The sequence below is a fragment of the Cryptotermes secundus genome, unplaced genomic scaffold, assembly GCF_002891405.2.
Source record: "Cryptotermes secundus unplaced genomic scaffold, Csec_1.0 scaffold472, whole genome shotgun sequence".
In the NCBI taxonomy this organism is placed as follows: domain Eukaryota; kingdom Metazoa; phylum Arthropoda; class Insecta; order Blattodea; family Kalotermitidae; genus Cryptotermes; species Cryptotermes secundus.
The window spans coordinates 266,295-291,265 of record NW_019721011.1 but is presented as its reverse complement, the minus strand read 5'-3'; the positions used below and the strand labels follow the sequence as shown (position 1 = coordinate 291,265).

General features: G+C 39.8%; 1 protein-coding gene across 1 annotated transcript in view; it reads left to right on the top strand.

Annotated features, from left to right (window-relative positions):
* LOC111875224 (neuroblastoma-amplified sequence) overlaps nucleotides 1-24,971 on the top strand; it is a gene marked incomplete at its 5' end in the record, with an annotated part of 93,589 nt that overhangs the window by 13,232 nt on the left and 55,386 nt on the right. Inside the window, 7 exon segments of the mRNA XM_023871284.2 lie at nucleotides 892-1,007; nucleotides 1,760-1,852; nucleotides 6,062-6,378; nucleotides 10,671-10,872; nucleotides 15,141-15,272; nucleotides 19,967-20,274; nucleotides 22,158-22,343. Of these exon segments, the coding sequence (XP_023727052.2) occupies nucleotides 892-1,007; nucleotides 1,760-1,852; nucleotides 6,062-6,378; nucleotides 10,671-10,872; nucleotides 15,141-15,272; nucleotides 19,967-20,274; nucleotides 22,158-22,343 (1,354 nt within the window).

Genomic DNA, 24,971 nt, shown 5'->3' with positions numbered 1-24,971 from the left:
CTAGCCACCCTTTACCCCCCAGGAAGATTCCTGGTACTCATTTCTGTTGCTTAGTTGACCCCAGTACCATAATGCAGCTGGAAGCAGTAGGTCAATTGAAAAAAAATTAACACCTAATGGGAACTCTAACCTGCAACCTTCTGGCTTGTAGCATAGTGCCTCAACCAACTACGCTACCATGTGCCCCCACCTAAAGTTCTTAAAATAAAAATGTTCTTGATTGATGTAGGATCAAGGTCACAAATACAAATTGAAATTAGACTAAATCATATGACATTATTATGCCATATTTCAAGGAGGGCTGGAGGATTTGTGTTAACTGGAAAGAGGCCATTGTGTTTGAAAGGTTGAGCAATGTTGCTCAAGCCAAATGCCAGGTAGTACCTCAAAGCAGGGGATCACTGCTTCCTTTTGCATCCTTTCCACTTCATAATTCACATATCATCATGTTATTTGATGCCCAGTAATGAGGGTCATTGAAATCGACATTAAATAAAACATAAAGGAATGTAATAATAAGCAGGCTAGACAACCTAGTCCATGAACAGTACTGTCGTCTGGGACATGACACTGTGTAGTCCAGTATAAGTATATATTAATGTTTTGGAAGAATATGTTGCCTCCATCTTCAGGGTTGAAGAGTAAGCCAAGCGAGCAGCAAGCAGAGTGCTCTCCTTGCTGCCCACTTGGCTCACAGTCTGACCCTGAAATGGGCACAGTATATTCCTCTGATATATTGGCAGACTTCTACCAGACTAAACCATAGCACTGTGAGAACCTCAAAACTTCAACTCTTTCCATGATGGTGACGACCATGTGTGTTTCTCTCCTTCATTATTCTAGATAAAACAGAACATACCATATTACTGAAGTTTAATTATATGATCCCAGGCAGGGATAGAAATGTTGCTGAAGAGTCTGAAGGTATGGCTGGTAATGCTGAGGTCCTTAACACTGATACAGAGGAAGAGAGGCTACAAGATAGAAACAAATTTCTCCTCTCAGAGGTAAAGTACTGTATTGTGATACCTAATTATGTTATTAGGTTGGATCCCTTCTGGCAGATTTAATCACAATTTGATTTGTGATTGGGGGTACAGCAAGTGTTTGTTATTATATGTTGAATGGAAATGGACAGTTACAACATCATATGTGGAGAGTTATGGTGATCTCTTTGTATGTCTTTTGTGGACAGGATTAGATTGAAGTGGTTCATGATGGGATCCAGTAATGTGCCTTTATACATACATATATACATACATACATACCACAAGTCCAAAATACAATGGACATGAAATTGGTCACAAGCATAACACAAACAAACAAAGCAGAAAGACAATACAAAGCTAAACATATACTGTAAACTAATTATTTACTGTATGCTCCAAAATTCATCAACTGTATGAAATGAGTTATTTATGAGATATGAAAATAATTGTTTTTAAATTTATTCTAGCCATAATGTTATATTTTAGCGTCCTGTTGCACTGATTTAAGTCCATGATTTATTTCAACCGTCTTCCAGTTCATACACTTGTCTATCTCACTCCTCTCTNTGGCACTTTTGTGCCGAAACATGTAGTGCGAGAGAGAGGAGTGAGATAGATGAGTGTATGCACTGGAAGACGGTTGAAATAAATCATGGACTTGATTCTAGCCTTTTTAAAATTTTGAATGGTCTTTGGCAATCTATTATTTTAGCAGTTTGGGTTCTGCTGCCAGAGAATCATGGGCCTAGAATGTATGTTTCTGTTTATAGGTAGCAATGGATAAACTGACTTCTGAACAGCTGGATTACTTAAGAAACAGGCAGAAGCTACTGAAGTATTTTGACAGATTATGTACATATGAGGTAAGTCATTTAAGAATCATCATCCACTGCAGTTCCATGAGCGTCATTTGTCTACTAACAGAACCTTCTTCTTACTTTTCTATCCTTCTGTAAGTGCTACTTTCTCTTCATGTCCATTCTTACTCTACATATATTGAACATTTTCCCTCACTCGCCGCACCCATTCCTTGCTCTCCCTGCTGATCAAGTATTTGCCATCTTCAGTAATATCCTGTTGTCTGTGCATAACACATGTCCATACACTCTATCCCTAATTTGAGCTATATTTCTGGTTCTACTTTCAGATTCGGCATTGGATCTTATCTCTGCTTGCTCATTTCTAAATACTCTGTAGAAATGCTGTATAATCTAGCTGTTTACAGTGTTGTAAAATTATCCACAAGTATATAGGAACTTTTTCTAAGTAGCTCATTATTTGCTTGGCATTTTCCTTGGATCTCATCCAGGTTTCTATTTTGTATATGAAATTAGGCAAATATTACATTTGTTATGACATAACATTATCAAAATTTCATACTTCTCAGTTGTGTATATATATATATATATATAAAACAGTTCAGTAATATTTGTCAAATTTATGGAATCTGTCTGAAGTGGGAGACAGTTATACAGGGTGAAGAAAATTAGTTCTTGTCACTACCATGGTAGTTTGGAAAGCATGTTAGAAATCCTGAAATAGCTGAATATTGAATTCCTTCCGATATTAGACAGAATGCAATTTAAGTATGTCAGAAGAAAATGTTATAAGATGAATTTTTTTCATATAACCAGCTGATTACTGAATGTTATGATATGGTGCTTAGCATTCTTACTTCATATGTGGGATCACCTGGGTTCAGTTCTCAGCCCAGAGGCTCACTGTTATGACCAGTTTTATGTGATTTTTGTGGGCCCTCTAAGCAAATACTGGAATATGAGAGAACATTTACTGCCATGCCCCTTTACTTGGAGTTTACATGCTGAGCCAGCACAATTTTAACAAAAACTTGATTGTGATCTTACTAAATTCAAAACAGAAATCAATGGGAAGTAGAGAAATACACAAGGAGTACAATCTCCTGAGATATGACACTATATAGTCCAGTAGAAGTTTATCATCGTTTACAATGAACGTACAGCCTCTAATTTGAGAGTCAACAAGTAAACCAAGAAAGGAATGCACATGCAGCAGGCAGTGGTAAACTTTTGCCAGACTGCACACCATCATATCCCAAAAGAGTGTACTCTTATAGTCACAACTGTGAGAACCTGTAAGTTAGCAAGAGAAATGCAGTGGACAGTTGCTGTATATTCTAACTTTGACAGTCTACACTCAGAGTTTTCTTTGCATTCCATTGACATTTATGTGAGAATATAATATTGTCACGTATTGGGTATGTGTAACGCGACAAATAACTTCCCACCGTTTTAGATCTAGCGAATTTATTGCAAACTCACTCTTACACTTACACAATTTGCAGTGTCCCAATTACTGCCATCTGCAATAGTCACTTCATGGGTTCAACTGTCTTGAATCCATTCACTTGATACAACTTAACTGGACAACTGCTGGACTTCACCTCATCTCTTCGAAGGCTGGAAACTGACGGCTAACGCTCAACTAACTCCGGCGAATGTTAGACTGCAACTGCACTCAGCGACTGCTAGACTTCCACTACACTCCTTAGGCATTCCAGTTTATCTTATAAACCCTCAGCCGGACAGTGGAAAACACACCTCGCTTCCCTGTTGCGTAATCACTGTGTTTATCGATTGCCTAGCAACAGTCACTGCACGGACTCACCTGTTGCGTGACGTCACAGCCTAGCAAAGAGGGGTGTTTACCGAGCGTTGTGTAGTGATGGAAGGTGTGGGGGTATGTGACGTCACTTGTGGAAAAACAGAGTTCACGGGACCCCTGCTTCCTGTTGCGCCATCCACATTACAATATGTATGTGCATAACAGCAGGGGTACCTGGTAGCGTAGCGGTTAAGGTACTATGCTACAAGCTGGAAGGTCACAGGTCCAAGTCCCGATGAGGTCATTGGATTTTTTTCAATTGACCTAATCCTTCGGCCACACTAGGCCCTGGCCTTTACTCAGCCTCTAACAGAAATGAGTACCAGGAATTAATTAAATAATTGGCCTGGGGAGTGAAGCGCGGCCGGCGCATAAGGCTGACAACCTTACCGCCATCTTTGAGCCAATTGTCAAGGTTATGTGGGACCCTTAACGTCTCACAACCCCATGGGACTTCACGGCCTGTTACAGGGATAATTTTACTTTTTTTTTTTTTACTATGTACATAATGGCAACAGACTGTCACTTGATGGGATTGGCTTCTCAGGATTAGCAGTGAATGTATTCAACAGGCCGTGAACTGTTATTTTCACACCTTACCCATTTCATTGTTTGCTGCAGTCTTCCCATTCATCACTTTATGACTGATGCAGTTAAGTAGACATTGTTCATGAAATTAAGAATAAAACAACCTGAAGATGGAAATAGAGCCAACTCCTGAAACTCTGTGTGTACTGAATATACAGTCAACTCTCGATTATCCGGGATAATGGTGGGCATAGAAATCATGATTAATCGAAAACCTGGTTGAGACAAATGTTATTAAAAGTATTACTGTAATACTGTACCTTCATAATACTATAGGCCTACCTGTATTTAAATTTACTCAACCTCATTTTTATGTCATCTCATGGCCTATTTAATACTTTTTTTACGTTATACTGAAGTGTGAATTAGTCACAGTGTTCAACAACATCCAACACTTTTTATGAATATTCACACTTAACACTTAAAAAAAATTAATATCGTTGTTTGCTTTTTCGCGGCATTTTCATTTTTATGGATATCCGTACGAAGCTTACATAATATTAGCTTGTCACTTAATAAACTGTTCTCTTCACTCTCAAGATAGTCTAGTAAGGATTCCAAATGATTAAAAGCAGCACCATATGTTATTTTCTTATTAGAAGCACTGTCCACGTCTTCCTCATTCTCACTTTCTTCCCGCTCTTCTGGCTGCACCCCCACTGAATTTACGGTTTCGTCACTGCTTAACATTTCGAAGCCTGGCTCACACAAGTTTCTGTTGAATACTTAACACAACACACTTCCTTTTACACCCTGACATTTTGCTAACGCACGTGAAGATCGATACAAAGAGACCAACTGGTGCGGTGTATCTGTCCTTGAAACTTTCCACAAATCCTTGCATTCTTTCACCCCTACCCTAGAACATTGTGTTAGGATAACGGGACCAAAGAATGCAGAGCTCGGTTCACACTAGTGCGAAAATAGTGTTACAACTCACCATGTGAAACAAAAGTGAATGAATATTAAACAACATATAAGCCTCAAAAACGCCTCAGTAGCCCCAGTTAAGCTGCAAACTGGTTAATCCGCCCCTGGATAATCGAGAGTTGACTGTATTTAGACAGTGGGCTGTGTGTGTGATATGCAAGGTGTAAATAAATATATGTTGCAGTGCTCTGTGATAGAAGTGTTCAGTGTGATCATATTTTTTTAATACACCCATGTCTGGAAACGCTTTGTTTACGCACTAGGGTCTCTGAAATGTGAAGGAGGATGCCCTTACCTCTTACTTCTGTGGCTTACTGGTGACATTTACCCAACATTTCTGCAAGAGGTCTTACCCAAGCTGCTGGAATTGGTGCCTTTGGAAGACCATCATAAAATTTCCCAGCATGCTGGCGCACAAACACACTCCTCTAATGTTGTCTGTGAGTATTTGGATGAAATTTTGGCAACAGATGGATTAGACGCGGAGGCCCAATTGCCTGGCCCCCTCGCTCCTCTCACTTGACTCCACTGGATTTCTTTCTCTGGGGGTACATGCAAAGCCTGGTGTATGAGACTCCAGTGGGGAGACAACATGAGCTTGTGGCAAGAATTGCAGTAGCAGCAGGAACCATCCAGGAAATGCCGGGAATCCTTCAAAGAGTTCAGCATAACATAGCCCAGTGGTGCAGAACATGCAATGAAGTCAGTGGCCACCATTTTGAGCAAATTTTATAAGGAAAAACAAAAACATCCCCTAAAACTCATAAAACAAAATATGATCAGAGTGAACACATCTATCTACCACAGAGGATTCTAACATATATTTATTTATTTACACCCTATATAAGTAGTTACTGGTTATATGTTGCTTGATTGTTCATATCTGTAAAAGTAATTTGTTTTGGTTGCAGCTTATTATGGGAGGACCACATATGGCCGAAGACTTGTATGACTACACTTTCTATGATAAGTTTCGCACTGTATCACTGATTACATCTACTGTCAAGTTTGCTCATGAAGGGAATTGTAAAGCTGTAGAAATCATGTTTACATACCATGGAGATGTTCTTCTGCCACACTGGCTTCCTGTGCTCTCCAACTTTCCTGAGACTATGGATCCAAATGATTACAAATCTCTGCTCCCAGCATGCACTGCTAATGGGAATGTGATTCCTTGGAGCCAGATTCAACTGAGAGAACAAGACTGGTGTGAAGAAGCAGACTTTCAGTAAGTTCCATATATTGGATAATTAGAAAGAAAAGGCAGTATAGTCCTCATATTCACATGCAGATTAGTTAGTTTTGTGGATTATGCATGTGCATTTCTTGTCTTGATTTTTATTACTGGTTAATATTTGAAGTTTGTGTGGTTTTCCCTTAGTCCTTTCAGGTAAATGCTGAGGCAGAAGCCCCTGAAATAATTGTCTGCTTCCTTCCACGTTCTTTCACATTCATAAAATTGTACTTGGTATGGAACTAATGGAAGAATTTTTAACAATAGAATAAGTATATTTTTTGAAACATAACAAATATTGTGACATGACAGCTGAAAGCCAGAATAGTTTAATGAACTGATGCAGCAGTTTCTAGTGATCTGTACGGGAAACATGTTTCCACAGCAAAGAATAAACATGAAACAATAGAGGAGTTTATGGAAGTGGTGTTTTCTATGTGGTCTATGCCAAGGTTACAGAGTGAGGACACCAGTCAAGACTAAACCCTTGTGGAGGGATGGTCAGAGACCTCCACTGTGATCCTGTGGGTTGTAGGAGGCGATGAAAAGGGAAGTCTCAAATCTGAGACAGTAAAATATGGTTGCGAACCCCAAGGGCCTTGGACCCAAGAAAGACTAACTGGCAAGAGCCAGCAGCTTGTACAAATGACAGACCCATCCTCTCATCAGAGAGGGCACCCGACAAAAAACAAGAACATAACTGTCAAACAGTAATAAATATCAGGTCATGAGCCCGTAATGGGGCTCGACACCAAGACTGACTGACTGACTGACTGACTGACTGACTGACTGACTGACTGACTGACTGACTGACTGACTGACTGTCAATCACACTTTGACTTTGAAGTCGACAGTCAGTCATGAATCGGAAGTCAGTGCTAGTAAGTGGTAGCCAGTGATGACCAGACATGACTAGGAGTTTGAAGTCTTGAGTCAGTAGTTGAAGAGTATTTCATGAGCTCTAAATGAACAGTGGCAGTTTGTCATTTGGCTCTGTAGAACCTATATGGTTAGCAACCGTAACCTGTTGACACCTAGTAAAGACATAACAGCTTGAGACTTAGCATGTTCTGTAGTGATTTGTAGAGTATGTAGATCTATGAAACAGTTGTAATTACCTGTAGTCAAAGAGTTATAAGTGTTCATTAAATTCAAACCCCATGTCTAGTTACTAAATCATGACAATATAATGAAAGTAGAAAGCCTCAAAAGGAATGCATAGAGATGCAGGAGAGCCTATCCCATATCCACCAGGCTGATGAACAGCATCCAACAAGTGAGGAGCTCAACTTCAACTCAGCACTGTAGATGTTTCTGTTATTGGCTGCCTGCTAGAAGGAAGGAAAGAAACCTCTGAGATTGTTTTAGAATAACATACCAAATGGCAATTTAGAAAGGTCCTTCCAGATGGAGGGCTCCCCAAGCGGCGAGTCTAAAATAACAGACCAGTGATGGCAAAATGAAAAGAGTAGTGAGGGGAGATGGGTAGGGAGAATGAATGCACCCAGAGGGATATGTTGCATAATTGATGTGGGTAATAGCCTATTTAATAGTAGTATGTGTAAGGGGTGGGCCATAAAATCTGGCCCTTGAATTGCGACCTTCAGTGTTCTATTTATAGCATATTTACTAGTTTCCCTTTGCTACACATGGCACAAAATGTCATTTTGCATTTCAGTGCTATGCAATTATTATTTATGTAGTAGAAACTATATATGTTTCCTGCTGCCCTGGCCACCACCACCACCACAAAAAGTTGTTTCATCATCATCAGTAATCTGTCAGACGACAGGTCCACAGTCTCTTCCAAAACAATTCCTCCAATTAATGCGATCTAGAGCTCTCTCCTTCAAGCAACAGTATCCTCTTCTGTCCCCAAGGTCATCCAGCATCTTCTTACGTCTTCTTCCTTGTCTTCTTTTCACTTCTATCCGCCCCTCTAGCTTTCCTTCAGTAACTTCTTTTAGAAGGCAGTTTCTGCGCAAAACATGACCAATCCAATTAGCTTTCCGTTTTCTTATTTCATGTAGGATATTCCTCTGCTCACTGACTCTAATTAACACTTCTTCATTTCTCACATAATCGGTACAACTGATCTTCTCCATTCTTCTCCAACACCACATTTCGAAACTTTCCAGATGTTTCTGATCTACTGCCCTAAGTGTCCATGTTTCAGCCCCATACAGAGCTATGCTCCAAATGTAGCATTTCACTAGTTCTTCCTCAAATTTAAGTCCAATTTTCTGGCNTCATTACTTTTGTTTTCTCCACATTCATTTCCATGCCATAGCACCTTCCAATTTCAATTAGTCTATCAATCATGCCCTGTAGCACAGTTTCTTCCTTAGCCATTAACACAAGGTCATCTGCATATTTCACAGTTTGAATAATTTGCCCTCCTAATTTGAAGTCTCCGAGCCCATCCAGAGCTTCCTTGTTAAGGCATTCGCTGTACAAGTTGAACAGAATTGATGATAAACAGCATCCTTGTCGAACTCCTCTTCCAGTCTGCATACTTCTTGTCTCCCCACTGTCCAGTCGCACTCTAACTTTCTGATCCATGTACAATTTCCTGATCAATCTTCTTTCACGCCAGTCGATACCTGTTTCTTTTAGGGAAGTTGTTTATTGAATAAGAAATGAATAAACTGTGGGAATTAGGTATTCGCTTCTCTCCCCCCTTTCTTGTAAGATATTTCGTTCTATTCAGTCTTTTTTATGTGTCCTTTGTAATCTACTCTGAGAGTGGTCATGCCATAGCTCAGGCAGTTAGTTGCTGGCTTTCCACTGTGGCAACCCAGGTTTGAACCCAGGTCAGGTCATGTGGGATGTGTGGTGGACAAAGTGGCATTGGAGCAGGTTTTCTCCGAGTACTTTGGTTTTCCCTACCAATTCTCAATCCACCGGCTGCTCCACATTCGTCATCATCTGTCATCTGGGGCTGATACAGTAGGTCAATTAGTGGCTGATGTAACCAGAGGACTCAGTCTCACCCCACCCCAACCTACTGTGAGAGAATGTGGCAAGGTAGAGAGGTAGGTAAAATACAAAACTGCTGTCCAAAATATTCTGATCCGCTGCTCTTCTTTAAATTGCAAAAAAATATGATCCCACCAGTGAATTGAACAGTTCCTGGTGCAGTGTATTGTGCATGAGTTATGATGTAGATTAATTTTGTGTTATCTGTGTTCTTCAGTTAACCATGTTTTGCGTTCTCTCCATTAGCCGAGATCATCGAGAATGTATTGCAATGTGATATGGAAGCTATTTGAGTAGTTAATGAAGCTTTGCGTTTACACAGCACTCACTGACATTTCTACTATAATAGGTTATCGTATAATAGAGCTTTCTCCTCTTTTTTTACACTTATAGTAAGAACCTGTCATAAGTGTCCACTTCTTTCTACACTTGTCTGTGTATCTTCCTGCACTTGGTCTCTGTGCCTAGTTTTTGATCTCTTTGAATGTGATTATATGAGATTCTTTAATTCTGAATGCCGTTCGGGATCATATTGCCATGCAGTTTGTATGATGTGTGCATGTCATTCATAATTGTCCTGTAGGTGAGATATGTTTGGAATCTTTGTTTGCAGTAATCAATTACATTGTTGTAAGAGTTTGCTACTTACCATTACCGTGACTGTTAATCATGCACACATATACTGATATTTTGATAGCAGATCAGGGCTTTTATGCCTTTTTTCCTGATTGCAGAAACTTCCATCAGCATGGCTCCATTTGGAACCAGTGTGTGATATCAGCTGTATTGAGTAATATGATGAGTAGATATGGCTACAGTGCTGGCTTTCATTTCCTTCTTGTACTGTATATTATTTATCAGTTATGATTTTAGTTTGTAAATTGTTTTATACATTTAAATTACAGTTTCATTTTAACAATATTTATGGAGTGAAAATATGGGATTACTGTGATGCTGTCACAGGAATCCATATGTAGTGTTTTACTGTATCTTAATTTATCCAGTGCCACGTCCTTGGTATGAGAGTGGGACGTGACAAGTATGGAATTGTCTGAGATGGGAAGGAATGTGGAGCATCGCTGGTGACCTTGCCATAGTAGCTGTAAGGTCTGGCAGGATCTCTGGAATAAAGAGATTTGGTGTAGCTCTGATGACCTCATAAAGTTTTCAGTGGATGTTGAGTTCAGATGAAGAACAGAACAGAGTTAAATCTCACAAACTGCAGCAAAATCAAACTTGTATCTATTGAACCAGGCATATAAGTGGCAGTTGCTTTAAATGCTATTAATGATTTGGTATAATTTCAGGAATGAGTCTGATGACTGTGATGATGACTTTATATATGAAGAGGATCAAACTTTGAAGTATTTTGCTTGCAAGAAGGAAAGTGTTACAACAGAGGTTCTAACTTCATGGTACACTGGTAGAGTGCATCAGATAGAAAGTCGAAGCTGCATGGTTGACCATGCTGTCACTCTTATTAAGCTTGCCAGAGAGAGAAGTGTCATGGTGAGTCCAGAGGTGACTTATATTTGTAGTGAACAAATCAGAAACAAACCTCCTCTTACCCCTTCCTTTTTTTTTCTTCTAATTTATATGATCAGTGACAAAAATTCTAAAATCTCTCCTTTCTTTTTATGATCTTCCATTTTCATTATCTTCTGTTCTTAGTTGTCTTCCAGTATTTGGTTCACCCATTTAGTTCTGGCTTATCCCACAGGTCTCTTTCCTTAAATATTAATACTAATGCCTTTCTCCATCATTGTTCTATCCACTCTTGTTGCATGGCCAAGGCATTGTAATCATGCCTCTTCTCAAACCATTAACATATTTTTAATTCATAAGTAAAAAAAAAAGGTATCCCTGTAACAGGCCGTGGAGGCCCATAGGGTTGTGAGATGTTGAGGTTCCCACATTTACTAGATAATCAGCTCATAGATGGTGGCAAGGTTGTCAGTGCTACGTGCTGGCCGCCCTTTACCCCCAAGAATATTCCAAGAATATTCCTGGTACTCATTTCTGTTAGAGGCTGAGACGACCCGAGGGCCATAGTGCAGCTGGAAGGATTAGGTCAATTGAAAAAAAAACCAGTGACCTCATTGGGACTTGAACCCATGACCTTCTGGCTTACTTCAATAAAAATTTAATTCCTACTACTATCACTTGTTTCCGCTCAATGAAGACTTTCGTACTCATTGCATGAATTTTGCTTTTGTCTCTCTTTGGAAGAAATAATGGAAGAAGTCTTTGAATATGTAGGATGTGAGGTTCTCACTACAGAGGTTATGAAGGATAGTGTCTTCTAGGATATAACATGGTGTAGTCTGTTCAAAGTTAATGGCATTAGGAGCATCTTGGCTTGCCACTTCCTTTCACACTGGTATCTTGCTCTGCTTATTCAACCCTCAAGATGGAGGTGATATGTTCCTCTGAAACTTGGGTTGACTTTCAGCAGACTCCATGGCATCTTATCCCAGAAGATGATATTCTTCAGGTCTTTAAATGCTTGCATATACATGCACTGTCTAGTACAAATTAGAACCTAATAATTATACAGTTAATTGACATTCCTTTGCATAATTTTTATGGTGTATAAGAAGTGAAAGTAAATACAGACTGAACAGGTAGCAACAAAATGCTGGCCTCTTACTCAGCACCATTCAGGTGCTTACAGCACAGGTAGTCACAAAATCTATAAATATACACACACAATGATACAGTTTCATTGTTCTTTTATCATGAGGATGGTGCTTGGTGATTAATTGTTATAGGTCAGGTTCAGAATTTTACAGATTCTTTCTGAAAATCACCTGCTCATTATTGGATTTCAGGTTTTCATGCTGTGTAGATTCAAATTGTCATTACCAGGGCCCGGATTTTGATGACCTGAAAATATTTAAAAATGACCAAAAAAATCCAGAAAAACTACCTAAAATATGACCCAAAAATGTAACATGTCAGAATATCTACTAATTATTTTAAAATGTATTTTTAATCTTTATTAAGACTGAACTCATCTTTACTCTTTTAAGTTCGTCCTCGTTTTATGTTCAAAATTAAGCAATATTGATTGAATTTGAATGTAAATGTTTTAATACGACTTTTTCTGTCATGTTAGAACGCTTATCAGATGTACATATACGGTATGTGTTCCAGCATTTAAGTCTTACCTCATTCATTCATAGTTGCAATAGATGAAAGTCAACATGTGGAAATTCTCGAAAGAAAGAGAGTGCCTATTGTCCGACAGCACATTCTTGTACTTGGAGAAACTCCTTTCCACATCTACAGACACGGTGGGAGCGTACTTCAAGTGTACCAAATCACTAGCAGTAAGTTCTTCTTCAATAGTGAAAGCGCTGAAGGTCTCTCCTGACAGAATTTGAGAAATGCTGCATAATGTTTCATAACCTGAGTTTTTATCTAGAACACTTTTCATTTTTCTTGACACCATTTTACCAATGTACCCTGACACTTTCTCCAAATCATTGGCTATTTTTTTCACTAGAGCAAGCGAATCTTCTAACATTGCTCCTTTCTCCTGCAGGCATTGGATTCCTTCTGTCAAGGAAATGAAATTTGCCTTTATGAAAGCCAGTTGTCCTTCCATTTCAATGCACAAGAACTGCTCCTGAGCAGCTTCAATTGCCCTCGCATCCTCCGTCTTCATTGAATCTACAATGTTTTTCACTACCTGAAAATGATCACAATAGTAAATTGCAGCATCAATCCACGCTCCCCACCTTGTAATGACGGATTCCAGGGGCAGTGGAACACCAGGAGCCATACATTTAAATTGTATTTTACGAGCTGGAGCCTTGACGAAAATCTTCTTCGTCCACGACACGAGACCATCCACTTGAGGAAATCTTGATCTCACTTCCTCCATCACTCTATGCAGTGCATGAGCTAGGCAAGCAACATGCACCAATTTCGTATAAAACAACTTTATTTACTTGCCTGCTTTTACAATATATGGGGCTGCATCGGTCACAAAAAGCAAGATGTCACCGTGTTGTATACCCTGTGGCCACAGTAGAAACATCGACCTGTCAAAGAGTTTACAAATTGTGGAATGATTAACGGATTCTAGCACCGCACTCATAAGCAGAAACACTTCACCTGGTTCGCCAATTTCCAAGGTTCCAATGATGACGTTTGCCACGTAGCGAGCCTCTGTATCACAGGTCTCATCAATGGAAACGAAGATCTTCTTCCCATGCACTTTATTCCTAATCATTTCCAGGATACTGTTGTAGCACTGAGAAAGGTAGTTCTTCCTGAGTGTGGATTCATCCGGGATGGAACGACCACAGTTTACTTCCAGAAAATTTTTCAGTTTTCCATTGTTTAGAGCCCAAAACGGAATATTTGCGGATGCCAGAGCATCACACAGATCTCTGAAAAAATCTGATGACTTATTTCCACCTCCAGATGAACACTGTTGTAGTAACATTTGCACAGGTTTCTTTTTGTTCGAAATTTGCACTACTCATAAATACTTGTCATGGCCAATATGTTGTTGTACTGTGAATCTTTTTTCTGCTGCTACTTTTTTGTGTCACACATCTTGCAGTATAAAATGTCACCATCAGTTGAAAATGTATCATCTCCAAACTTAGCTACAAATTGCTTTAAATGACACGATTAATTGGCTTTGCTTTTGGCATCGTGATAAAATTAATCACTCTAGCGCAACACAGAACTGAACTTTTCTCACCGAGAACCTTTCGTCAACTGTATCTTTATCTGTATGGTCAAGGGCGAGGAACTGGAGACAGAAGGAGTTTTATTGAACAACAATGTCATATGAAGCAAGAGATTCTGACTAGCAATATGTGTAACTAAGCAAATTGCTTTGTATAAAGAGACACAGTGTGAATAGTCATTGCCGTATCCTGTTTTATGATATGTATTGTCAGCACTTCTGCGAAACGAACGGAAAGGAGGGGCCGTATTACAACCTGTTATTGTATACTATGGCCTTTGTAGAGAGCACTTAGGAGAAAGAGAAAGAACACTTTGCTTCCATATTATTCACATTTCAGAAAACATATGAAGAAAAATTCCTTAAAATGGCCAAAAATGACAAGAAATATGCTTAAAAGCCCCAAAATTTATCAAAAAATTACCCCAAAAGTGAAAAAATTACCTTAAACCTAGAAATGTCAAAAAATGACCAAAAATTACCTATAAAATTTACATTTCTGTAACCAGCAGCTCATATCCAAGATTTATATATTTAAGAGCATCGCACAGGATAGAAGGAAAAAAAGATGACATGTCATCAAAATCCAGGCCCTGGTCATTACATTTGTAACACTGTAGTTTGGTAGGTAAGTACCAACATTTCAGAGGAAGGTACTGCCTCTAAGTACTGGGTTTAAAGCACTATTTATATGTATATATTCAAGACATTGTACCTACCTTCTAGATTACATGGTTTCATGGCACAGAAGACCACAGTTCAAGTCTGATCAATGTGTACTAACAGAGCTTATGGTAGTGTGCTTGGATGTTAAATTTTTGGGGTCATTAACAAATTTTATATGTTTACTGATTTTCAGAGGTGCATAAATAAGTGAAATGGTAAAATAATTGTTGTAGGATTTGAGCTTATGTTATTTATCTAGGTTTTCAGATTTTTCTGGACATTAGCTCATGACCTCTCCTGTGTGTACTGAGTATCGACCCCTAATTCCAACTGGAAATGTCTTAAAAAGCCATAATTGAAAGATACTTGGGATTTACTGTACGCTATGCTTTTGTGGCTGTAGGGTTTGGACCATTTGTATCACCAACTGTTGACTCTAGATGCATTGGTATATGAGGTCCATCTGGAGGATGCCAGGTTGTCTGATTTGCAGAAGATGTCAGACCTTGATATATGCAAACTTCTGATGTCAAAGGTATGGCACTGACTAATTTGTTATTGAAACTCAAAGTGGTTTGAATACTTGTTAATTTAGTTTTTATTTCACAGTTTTTCACAGTGTTGACTATGACTGTCTTTAGAGATGTGGCGCCATGTAGATCTTGTGTGAACTGATGTTTCAGAGGAATGTATCTCTTCCATCTTCATCTGCAGCCACCTGCTCACGCTGGTTCCTCACTCATGTATTTTCTACCCTGAAGATGGATATGATATGTTCCTCTGAAACATCGGGTTATACAAGATCTACATGGTGCCACATCCCAGAAGATGGCATTCTTTAGTTTTATTAGTTCGAATTGTCCAGAGCAGGTCTGGGGTCTCAGGAGCGTGCTGTCCAGTGGACACTCAGGGTTCTTTCTTTGGTGGCCAAATAGCGGTAGCGTTAGACTGACAATCCCGTACATTTCTCTCAGTGCTTCAACTGACTAACTCCCAGGCTGGTGGCCATTTCACACCAGTCTTCTAGTCTTCTCTTCACAGACTGACTTTCAACTGACAACTGTAGCGTGGCTGGTGTCCTCACTATATAATCCTGTAGCGTGGCTGGAGTCCTCACTATATAATCCTTTTGCACAGACCAAGTAGAAAACAATGTTTCCAGCAGTTCCTCTATTGTTGTAGTTCAACTGTTGCTTATTAAGTATCTGCTGCCTAACAATGGCTGTTTTTTTTTTGTTTCATGGTCATTGCATAGAAACAAGTCTATGCACCACACCATTCTCCATTGAATAATCTAAATCTCAAACACATATCACTGTTCAGGAATAAACATATTGTCACGTGAATTGTTTCTGAAGATGCCGTTCGGATTGTTAATTGGTTTATTCAACAACCTACAAGTAACAGCTACAATTAATTATCACACGGTTGCGGGGTTTCACACTTTATAACCCTAATCGCATTAATCTGTTACCACTGTTGCGGGGTTTCACACTTTATAACCCTATGCGCAAATCAGTTCACTCTGTCTTCAGTAGTCTACACGTTTACAGTAGGGGAGCTATCACTGTATCACACGCTCCCAATTACACAATCGCACACACGTCCGGATCTTCTTACCGCGACGGCTGCTATACTCCAACTGTAGTCTGCTGACTGGAGGACTGTTGATAACACACTCGCTCGTAGGCTTGCTCGGAACTGACTCGGAACTCGTAGGTAGCTGCCTTGAGAACTGTTGATAACACACTGGCTCTCGCTTGCAGCTCAGCCAGCTTATATTCCGTTCGCTGTTACCTGTTGCCCGCGTCAACAGCGGCGTTGCGTGCCATGTAACAGTGTCTGCGTATAGCCTAGCAACACTGTTACCTCACGCCATCTTACGCCACCGCTGTTGACTCGCGTTGCATACCTAGCAGGACGCTGGGACTCGGCTAACTTCAGCTCCGCTCAGCTCACTTCGGCTCCGCTCGGCGCGTCAGCTCCAGGGGGGGGGGGTCCAGCTAGCCCAACACGTCACAATATTTACCATTGCTACTGGTATATTTTGCCTCTGCCAACAGGAGGCAATTATGTTTGTCCATCCAAAGTGAACATTTTATATACAGGACATTCATAAATTACATGTAGTTCTTGTGCAAATTCATCTGGGCACTCTTAGGGGTTAAACAACAGTTGTCTTAACCTTTATCGTCTATACATCATATTGTCGCAGGGACCCACCTTTAGTCCATGTGGCTGTATGTGATATTATTGTCTCTCAAACACTTTATTTCCAATCAGCCTGTAGCTGTCATTTTACTGTAATTTCTTCCACGGTTCCATGCATATCTCTGGTATGTTTTCTTGCTGTCAGCAGTTTATAAACATTGAATCTAGCAGGGCCATTCTGACTCTGAAAGGAGAGTTTCCAGTCAGGTCTTGTCCGTGTGGTTCCATTGTCAGTATGACTTCTGCATATTTTGTTGGTTGTGATGTAGCAGCATATGAATGAGTCAGAATGAAGACAGAAATAAATACAATTTTTCTCCCATGTTTATATATTGGGGGAGGGGGGAGTAGTGGGTAAGGTGTCAAGACCTTCATAAGAGGTTTTGAATGGACTGTCCTCATAGTATTATGATGCCAGAAAGTAGACATGTCTTTTTTTGTTGTAATGTGAGTGGAGTGTTGAGTTAGGGCCTGTAACCTACTGTAGATATATGAGATAAGGACCTGCTAGAATTGTTATGCCATTGGGAAAATGGTGGAAAGAAATGAAAGGGTTCTCATGCATTTGTTGTTCAGGCATGGGATAAGTCAGAGGGTGTGGAGTACAGCTTCCCTGCTGAATCTTATTAGAAACACAAAATTGCCTCATCCACTTTCCCTCGCAGTGAAGAGCAGTATAGTATCGCTGTGAACAGAATGTAGCAACATCACCTTGTCATAATGACACAGATTTTGATACATACAAAGATGTTGCACAGGACCTTATTTTGTAGAGTGACTTCGACAAAACAGTCTCATCTGACAGTGAAAGTGAGGTTGATGATGTCACAGTAGCAGCTTGTGATGACATCATTGCGAGTAGAAGCCTAGATAAAATTTGGTCAAAACCACAAAAGCTTGAAATTCTGGTGGTATTTGTCCAGTCATTGGACTTAGGTTCAAAATTGTTAAAATTACTGGTCCAAAGGAGTCTCATTCTTAGTTCAGCTGATCAAATTTCCTGCCTTGAAGGTCATCATATCAATAATTGTCATGCCGAAGGATCTTTATTGTTTGAGGAAAAAATAAGAACTAATTTGCAAATTTTATTTCCAGTCCTGTGAAGAAGGAAATATCACCAAATGTATGCAACTAGATTGTAAATTTAGCCCTGGTATCAACCTGTTTTCATATTGTCCATACAAATGTATACATAAAAATTAGAGTTTTATCACAGTGTGGGAAATGTTATTGCTGTATATTTGGATTTATACGTGTATACACAATGATTGTTTTATTTGAGAAATCTGTGCACATTGTTGAAAACAGTTCGTTTTATAATACAAGAATAAAAGTAGTATATGCAGTATACATAGCATAAAAATAGTACTGTAGAATCTGGCAATGTATAAGGGGCAGTCAAATGAAAACAGGTCACCATGCATAACTCACATGGCCCGCAAGTTGGTAACACTGGAATTTGCTTATGGTATGAACATCTTGTGGGGACTTGGGAAAGCACAGTGACAATGTGCCCTTGCACAGTAGTCATTTGGTTATTGTGCTGGGAGTAAGATTAGCTCTACATGCGGTTGTCCAACAACAGTACTGGAGGCGAGTAAAGAAGAACAGTGACGTGTAGTGCGATTTTTGACTGCTGAAGGAGTAGGAGGACGAGAAATTCATCGTCGCATGTCTGTTGTTTATGGAGAACACAGCATGTCACGTTTCCATGTGCTGGCGTGGCATAAGAAATTCCGAGAGGGACGTGTGTCACTGCAAGATGATGCTCATCCAGGACAGGCTCATTGTGTCATCACTCCTGATGTTACTCCTGCGTTGGGTGGTCATATCCAGGCAAACCGATGGATCACTGTGGAAGAAAATAGTCTTCTGATGGGAATAAGTCAGGGTTCCACACACACCATTGTGACAGAACACCTGCTGTACCACAAAATCTGCGCACAATGGGTTCCACATCGACTCACAGAGGAACAGAAGACTCAGAGAATGGCTGCATCACTGGGTCACTTGCAACGAAACCATGAGGAAGAGTATGCTTTTCTGTCCCGCATTGCCACTGGGGACAAAACTTGGTGCCACCATTTAGAACCTGAGAGCAAACGTAGAGCCAACAGTGGAAACACGTGAATTCTCCCCCACCAAAGAAATTCAAAGCCGTACACATAGATTCCGGTAAAGTGATGATGACGTTCTTCTTCGACTGCAAGGGCCCTCTGCTTGTCAAATTTCTTGAGCATGGGGCCACAATCAGTGCACAGCACTATGAAGACACGTTGCAGAAACTGAGATGTGCCATAACGTCAGAATGCCCTGGAATGCTATTGAACGGCATTATCCTGCTTCATGATAATGCACGCCCCCACACTCCAAACTCTGTGAGGAATACGCTACACAGATTTGGTTGGGAAGTGCTTCACCATTCCCCCTACAGCCCAGATCTCTGCCCATGTGATTTTCACATTTTTGGAGACCTGAAGAGAGACATTTGTAGACATCGGTTAGCATCGGACGAAGACGTGTGTGGCTGGGTAAAGATATGGTTCCTTAGACAGCTCACAAGCTTTTTCAAGGATGGGACTGACCATCTTATCTCCCAGTGGGATAAATGAATTAACAGTTTTGGCGATTACTTTTGAGGTAAGAAATGTTTTTTATTGTGTTTTGGCTTCTGACCCGTTTTAATTTGACTGCCCCTCATATTTTCTTTCAGATATGTTTTACTATAATGTAATAATAGTTATATTTCTGAAGATTTTTGCATTTCTTTGGGACTGACACCTTTACTTTTCAGAACCTTGAGTTAAAATGTGACTGCCAGCCCTGACATTTAAACCTCTAATCCTGGATGATAAAGGTTAAAGGATTTGAAGGATTATATTATATGTTTCCATTTTTGAAATTAAACTGAAAGGGATTTCAGTTCACATTTCTACATTATTTTATACATCATGCTTTGACTATGTCTCATTAAAGATGCAATTTAGTTACCTATACTTTTGAATTGCCTGTTTCCAGTCAGTAAAAGCAACATTCATTGATGACCTAAAGCATGTCTTACTGCCGTTTTTACTGCGCTGTGAGCAAGAAGCTGCAGGAAGCAGAAAACAATTACTTCTTGATTACCTGAAAGTTCTCAGCTCCAAGGACCTGTCATTGCCACATAAACTTTTTGAACATCTGCATGATGAGCACTCGTGTTCATTGGTGCCATCGGTTGAAGAAAAAATATCACTTGCTTTAGAGTGCCTGTATGCCTACCCTAATGCTGATCAACTTCAGAAAGCGTTTCACATCCTGGAGTGCATACCAAGAAGAGGATTTGGGTGAGCTTTTAGAGATCTCTGCCTTTTCATAACTGTGTTAAGGGTAAGGCTGTGCAATTTTGATATAGTTACAAATTCAGTAAAAGTAAGGAAAAATGAAAAATTGATTATTAAGAATGTTGGCAGAAGTGTGAACATTGGCTGTGTTATTTAAACTTTGCACCAATATTATAGAGTTTGCTATTTATAAACTGCCAATTTGGGCGTAGTTAAAAAGTCTTCTCATAAGTGCTCATACATCAGATTGCCTTGTAAGAAAGTCATCAAAAATGCCAACTGGTGAAAGCTTGGGAAATAAATGTTGGCAGCCAACTGGAGTAAGGAATGGTGAACAGATATTATATAACATAAAAATGAAACTGGGTGGGCCATGGCACCATCCTGTTGGAACCAGACATTTCCTAGATGCATTTCTTCAAGAGCTTGTTCGAGAAAGTTTTTAATCATGTCCACATACCGCTGTGAATTGACAGTAACTGCATGATTGTCTTCTTCAAAGAAATAAGGGCCAATAACTCCAACTCTCGACAACACACACCATACTGTCACCTTATCACTGTGAAGTGGCTTCTCATGGAGCTCTCTGGGATTGTTACCACTCTGATAGCGCATATTCTGCTTGTTGACATATCTGGATAGGTGAAAATGTGCCCCATCAGTAAAGAAAACAAGTGCGTCAGGGGGTAAAGTTTCCAATAACGTTTCGCATGCTGTTATTCGGTTCTGGAAATCATGTGGTGACAATTCTTGCACAACAGCCATCTTATAGGGATGGAAGTTAAGATGTTCGTGAAGAATTCGGGGCATTGAACGATTGGATATGTCTAGGGCGACTGCATGTTTGCGAACAGAGCGTCTTGGGGATCTCAAAATCGACTGTTGAACTGCCTCCATATTTTCTGGTGTCGCAACGTTCCGGTGTCGTCCTAATGATTTTTTCACCACACTGCTGGTTGTCCTAAAGTTCTCTACCCACAAAACAATCGATTTTCGGTCAGAAACTGGACCTCTGGGCTTAATTCTGAAGTGAGTATGGAACATACGCTGCACCACCACATAGGAATAGTTGTTCGAAAAATAGACTTCGACAGCAAATGTACACTGCTCACTCATCCACCTCATGTTTCCTACTGAGGGGTATTAGACAGAAAGTTCCGCGACTGCTGCATTCGCCGAGCCTATCCCCACTTTTCTGCGACCTCCCATTCCTTCACAGTGCGTCTTCGCAAAAAGGAAGTTTCTGGCCCCACTCTGTACATATCGTATTTCTCATCTCCCATGCATGCATGTCACTTACTCTGATGGCTTTGAAATGCCACTTGATTAAAGTTACTTATTGGACAGGAGATACAGTACCATTAGACCTGTGATAATTTTAGCTATTTATTTGGATGTATTTGAATTAATTTCATATAGGAATCTTGAGTATTGTAATTAGTATGCTATTGGTTATGAAGTCCTTTGTTATGTAATTTCAGTTCTATAGTCATTTCATTCATCTTGAGTCCATAAATTGTCTTCAGTTCTGTTTTCAAACACTTGGTTCTTATGAAGAAAGCAGTCTTTTGGGATGTGGCACCATGTAGATGTGGTGTTAACCGACGTTTCGGAGGAACGTATCGCCTCCATCTTCAGGGTAGAAGGAAAAATAAGTCTACTTGTACCGGTTCTCATGATCTCTTCGCTTGAGGATTTCTTATTTTTTCCTTCTACCCTGAAGATGGAGGTGATACGTTCTTCCGAAACATCGGTTAACACCACATCTACACAGTGCCACATCCCAGAAGACTGCTTTCTTCATAGTCACCGCCATGAAAACCTCAAATCTTACACTTGGTTGTTATTTTCTCTCTGTGCACTGCATATTAAAATGTTTGTTTCAGTTTGCAGAGTTCTGCTGTGGCTGCACTGTATGACAGACTTGATGATCTTGAGTGTGAGCTTCATGCTGCAGAAGTTTTGGATCGCAATTCAGTATCTAAACCTTTGTCATTCATTCGAGATTGCAAGTCAAACCTAGAAATGGTTCAGAAGCTAATGGTTACACTAGCGAGGACTGTTGCCAAGAAGTAAGAGAGCTTATATGAAGAAGAAATTTATTGCATGAATAAATGAATGATGTGTCTTGTTCAAATGTCAGCAAGGTTGAAACTCAGATAGACTTGAAAGGATTCTGATGATGGTGTATACTGTACTTCTTTTGGCTTATTTTGGACTTCACCCATCCTCTGGTATGTAAAAGAGAAAAGACCACAACGTTTCAGAGACTGGATCTGTCTCCGTCTTCAGGTGGATAGGGAAGGATAAACCTACTCAGTTGGGCCTGTTAGAAAGAGCTAGTCTCAGTCACTGGACAAATACTGGTGTGTAGAAAAATGATCTATGAACAACCGACAACCGGTTCCATCAGTGGGAGAAAAGAAACAAATCACAGTAAAAACATGATAGAAAATTTGTGCCAAGCATGCACTTGTCAACAATGTAAAGAAACAGAAGTATAGGTTAAATTCCATGAATTCAGTTAAAAACGAAAGTAAAAACTGGATAATGCATGCCTAATCTGTGTGGATAAAGAATCGTGCCACCATGGCGACTTCTGGGAATCAGACTAATCCCCAGAACAAAACTTGCAGGAGTAGTGGAACCACTAATATTCATAAAAACTTTATTTGTTAACCTCTTCATTGATGAGGGGGATCCATATGGGAGAAATATCCAAACTGGGTTGGCTGATCGGATTGGATGAACATGCCATATGTGCTGATTCTTTGTAATTTCTGTATCTGCTGTTACTTTCAACCTCCAAGATCCTAGCTTCATCCCAGCTTACCCTGTGACCTTCATATGCATGCTGAGCCAACCTGGATTTCTGTAGAAGACCCTGCTTGAGATTGTGCCTGTGTTCACGGATTCGAACAGCCAGTGGTCTGCCTGTTTCACCAATGTAGCTTCTGCCACATTGACAGGGTATGCTATAGACGCACTGTGCCGTCTGTTTAGGATCATTTTTTGGTCTCATTCTCATGAGCCAAGATCGTAAAGTGTGCTTTGAAGATGGTCCTAATATTATACTGGTTCCCTATGTGCTTGAACTTCTCAGAGATGCCCTTAACATACGGGATGTACACCGTGACGAGGCTTTTCCTCTTTTTTCTTTTGACGACTACCGCCCTTGGACCTGATAACCGAGTCAATAAAGCCTTGAGAGTAACCACTCAGTAGAAGGTCGTGTTTCAGATTGTTAACCTCCAACACCCGGTTTTGCCTATCTTGGCATATAGTGGTAGCTCTATCATGAAGGCTATGAACAGTTCCTCTTTTGACATGGGGGGGGGGGATTGGAATTGAAATTAAGATATCGGCCAGTGTGGGTGGGTTTTCTGTAAACTTTTGTGGTCAGAGCCGTCCCTTTTTTCGTGACCAGAACGTCCAAGAAGGGGATCGTTCCCTCCGATTCTATTTCCATTGTGAACTGGTTAGCCGGTCTCAGACTGTTGATGTGTGTAAGAAAGTTCTGTATCCCCTCTGCACCATGCGGCCAGATCACAAATGTGTCGTCCACATATCGGAGCCACAACGACGGTTTGTCCTGCGCCGAGTCGATAGCCAGTTCAAAATGTTCCATGTAGATGTTGCTAACAACGGGGTTTGTCCAGTGATAGACACTAGCTCTTTCTAACGGGCCCAACTGAATAGGTTTATCCTTCCCTATCCACCTGAAGATGGAGACAGATCCAGTCTTCAAAACGTCGTGGTCTTTTGTCTTTTACATACCAGAGGATGGGTGAAGTCCAAAATAAGCCAAAAGAAGTAAGGTTGAAACTGTTTCACATCATAAACACCTAAATCTGTGAACTCCTAACTAATTAATTATGTACTTTATAACAGCATCCCCTTTGCTTGAAGCTGAGAAGTTTAGATACCTTTCAGAAATTCATGCTCTTCAATACAACTATAAACCTGATTATCTTATTTTGGAATTATCCTTTAAAAATGCTCTTGAAAAAATAGCCATATGTAAGCATGGTGGGACCTAAGTTATGTCAAGCCACAGAGGTCCTTTTACAAATACAATAGGAGAAACATTGTAAACAGAAAAAGTAAAGTTATGAACTTGTCTCTCACTGACAAATATGCAAAAAGAAACTGATAACTTAAATAACAGTAACTAACCATGATACTTAAAAAATAACACTATCATTTTGTGACTTGGTCATTATTTTTGGTACAGCAGTAGAACATAAAACCAATTTAAGGGCTTCAAAAGAAAAATATGTATTTCTTTTACATTTATGAGACCCTATGTTGTAGGTTACTTGGTTTATACAATAATTCAGCATTGCGTGAATAACAGTGATTATTTTGTTGTATTTTAGCGTCCTGTTGCACTGATTTTTGTCCATGATATGTATGCAGTGTCTGTCTTTTAGTGCACTCAATTTCACTTGTTATTTCACAACATGTTTCGGCACTATAGTGCCATCATCAGGTGCTCCATTTACATTAATCTATTTCATTGCTTTCCATTATGTCATTGTAAAATTTAAAAAGTATTTAAAATGTTCGTCAATTATAATAAATATTTATATACTAGAAACTTAAGATAATTTATGTTGTAAGATTTGAGGCTTTCACGGTGGTGACTATGAAGAAAGCAGTCTTCTGGGATTTGGCACCGTGTATATGTGGTGTTAACC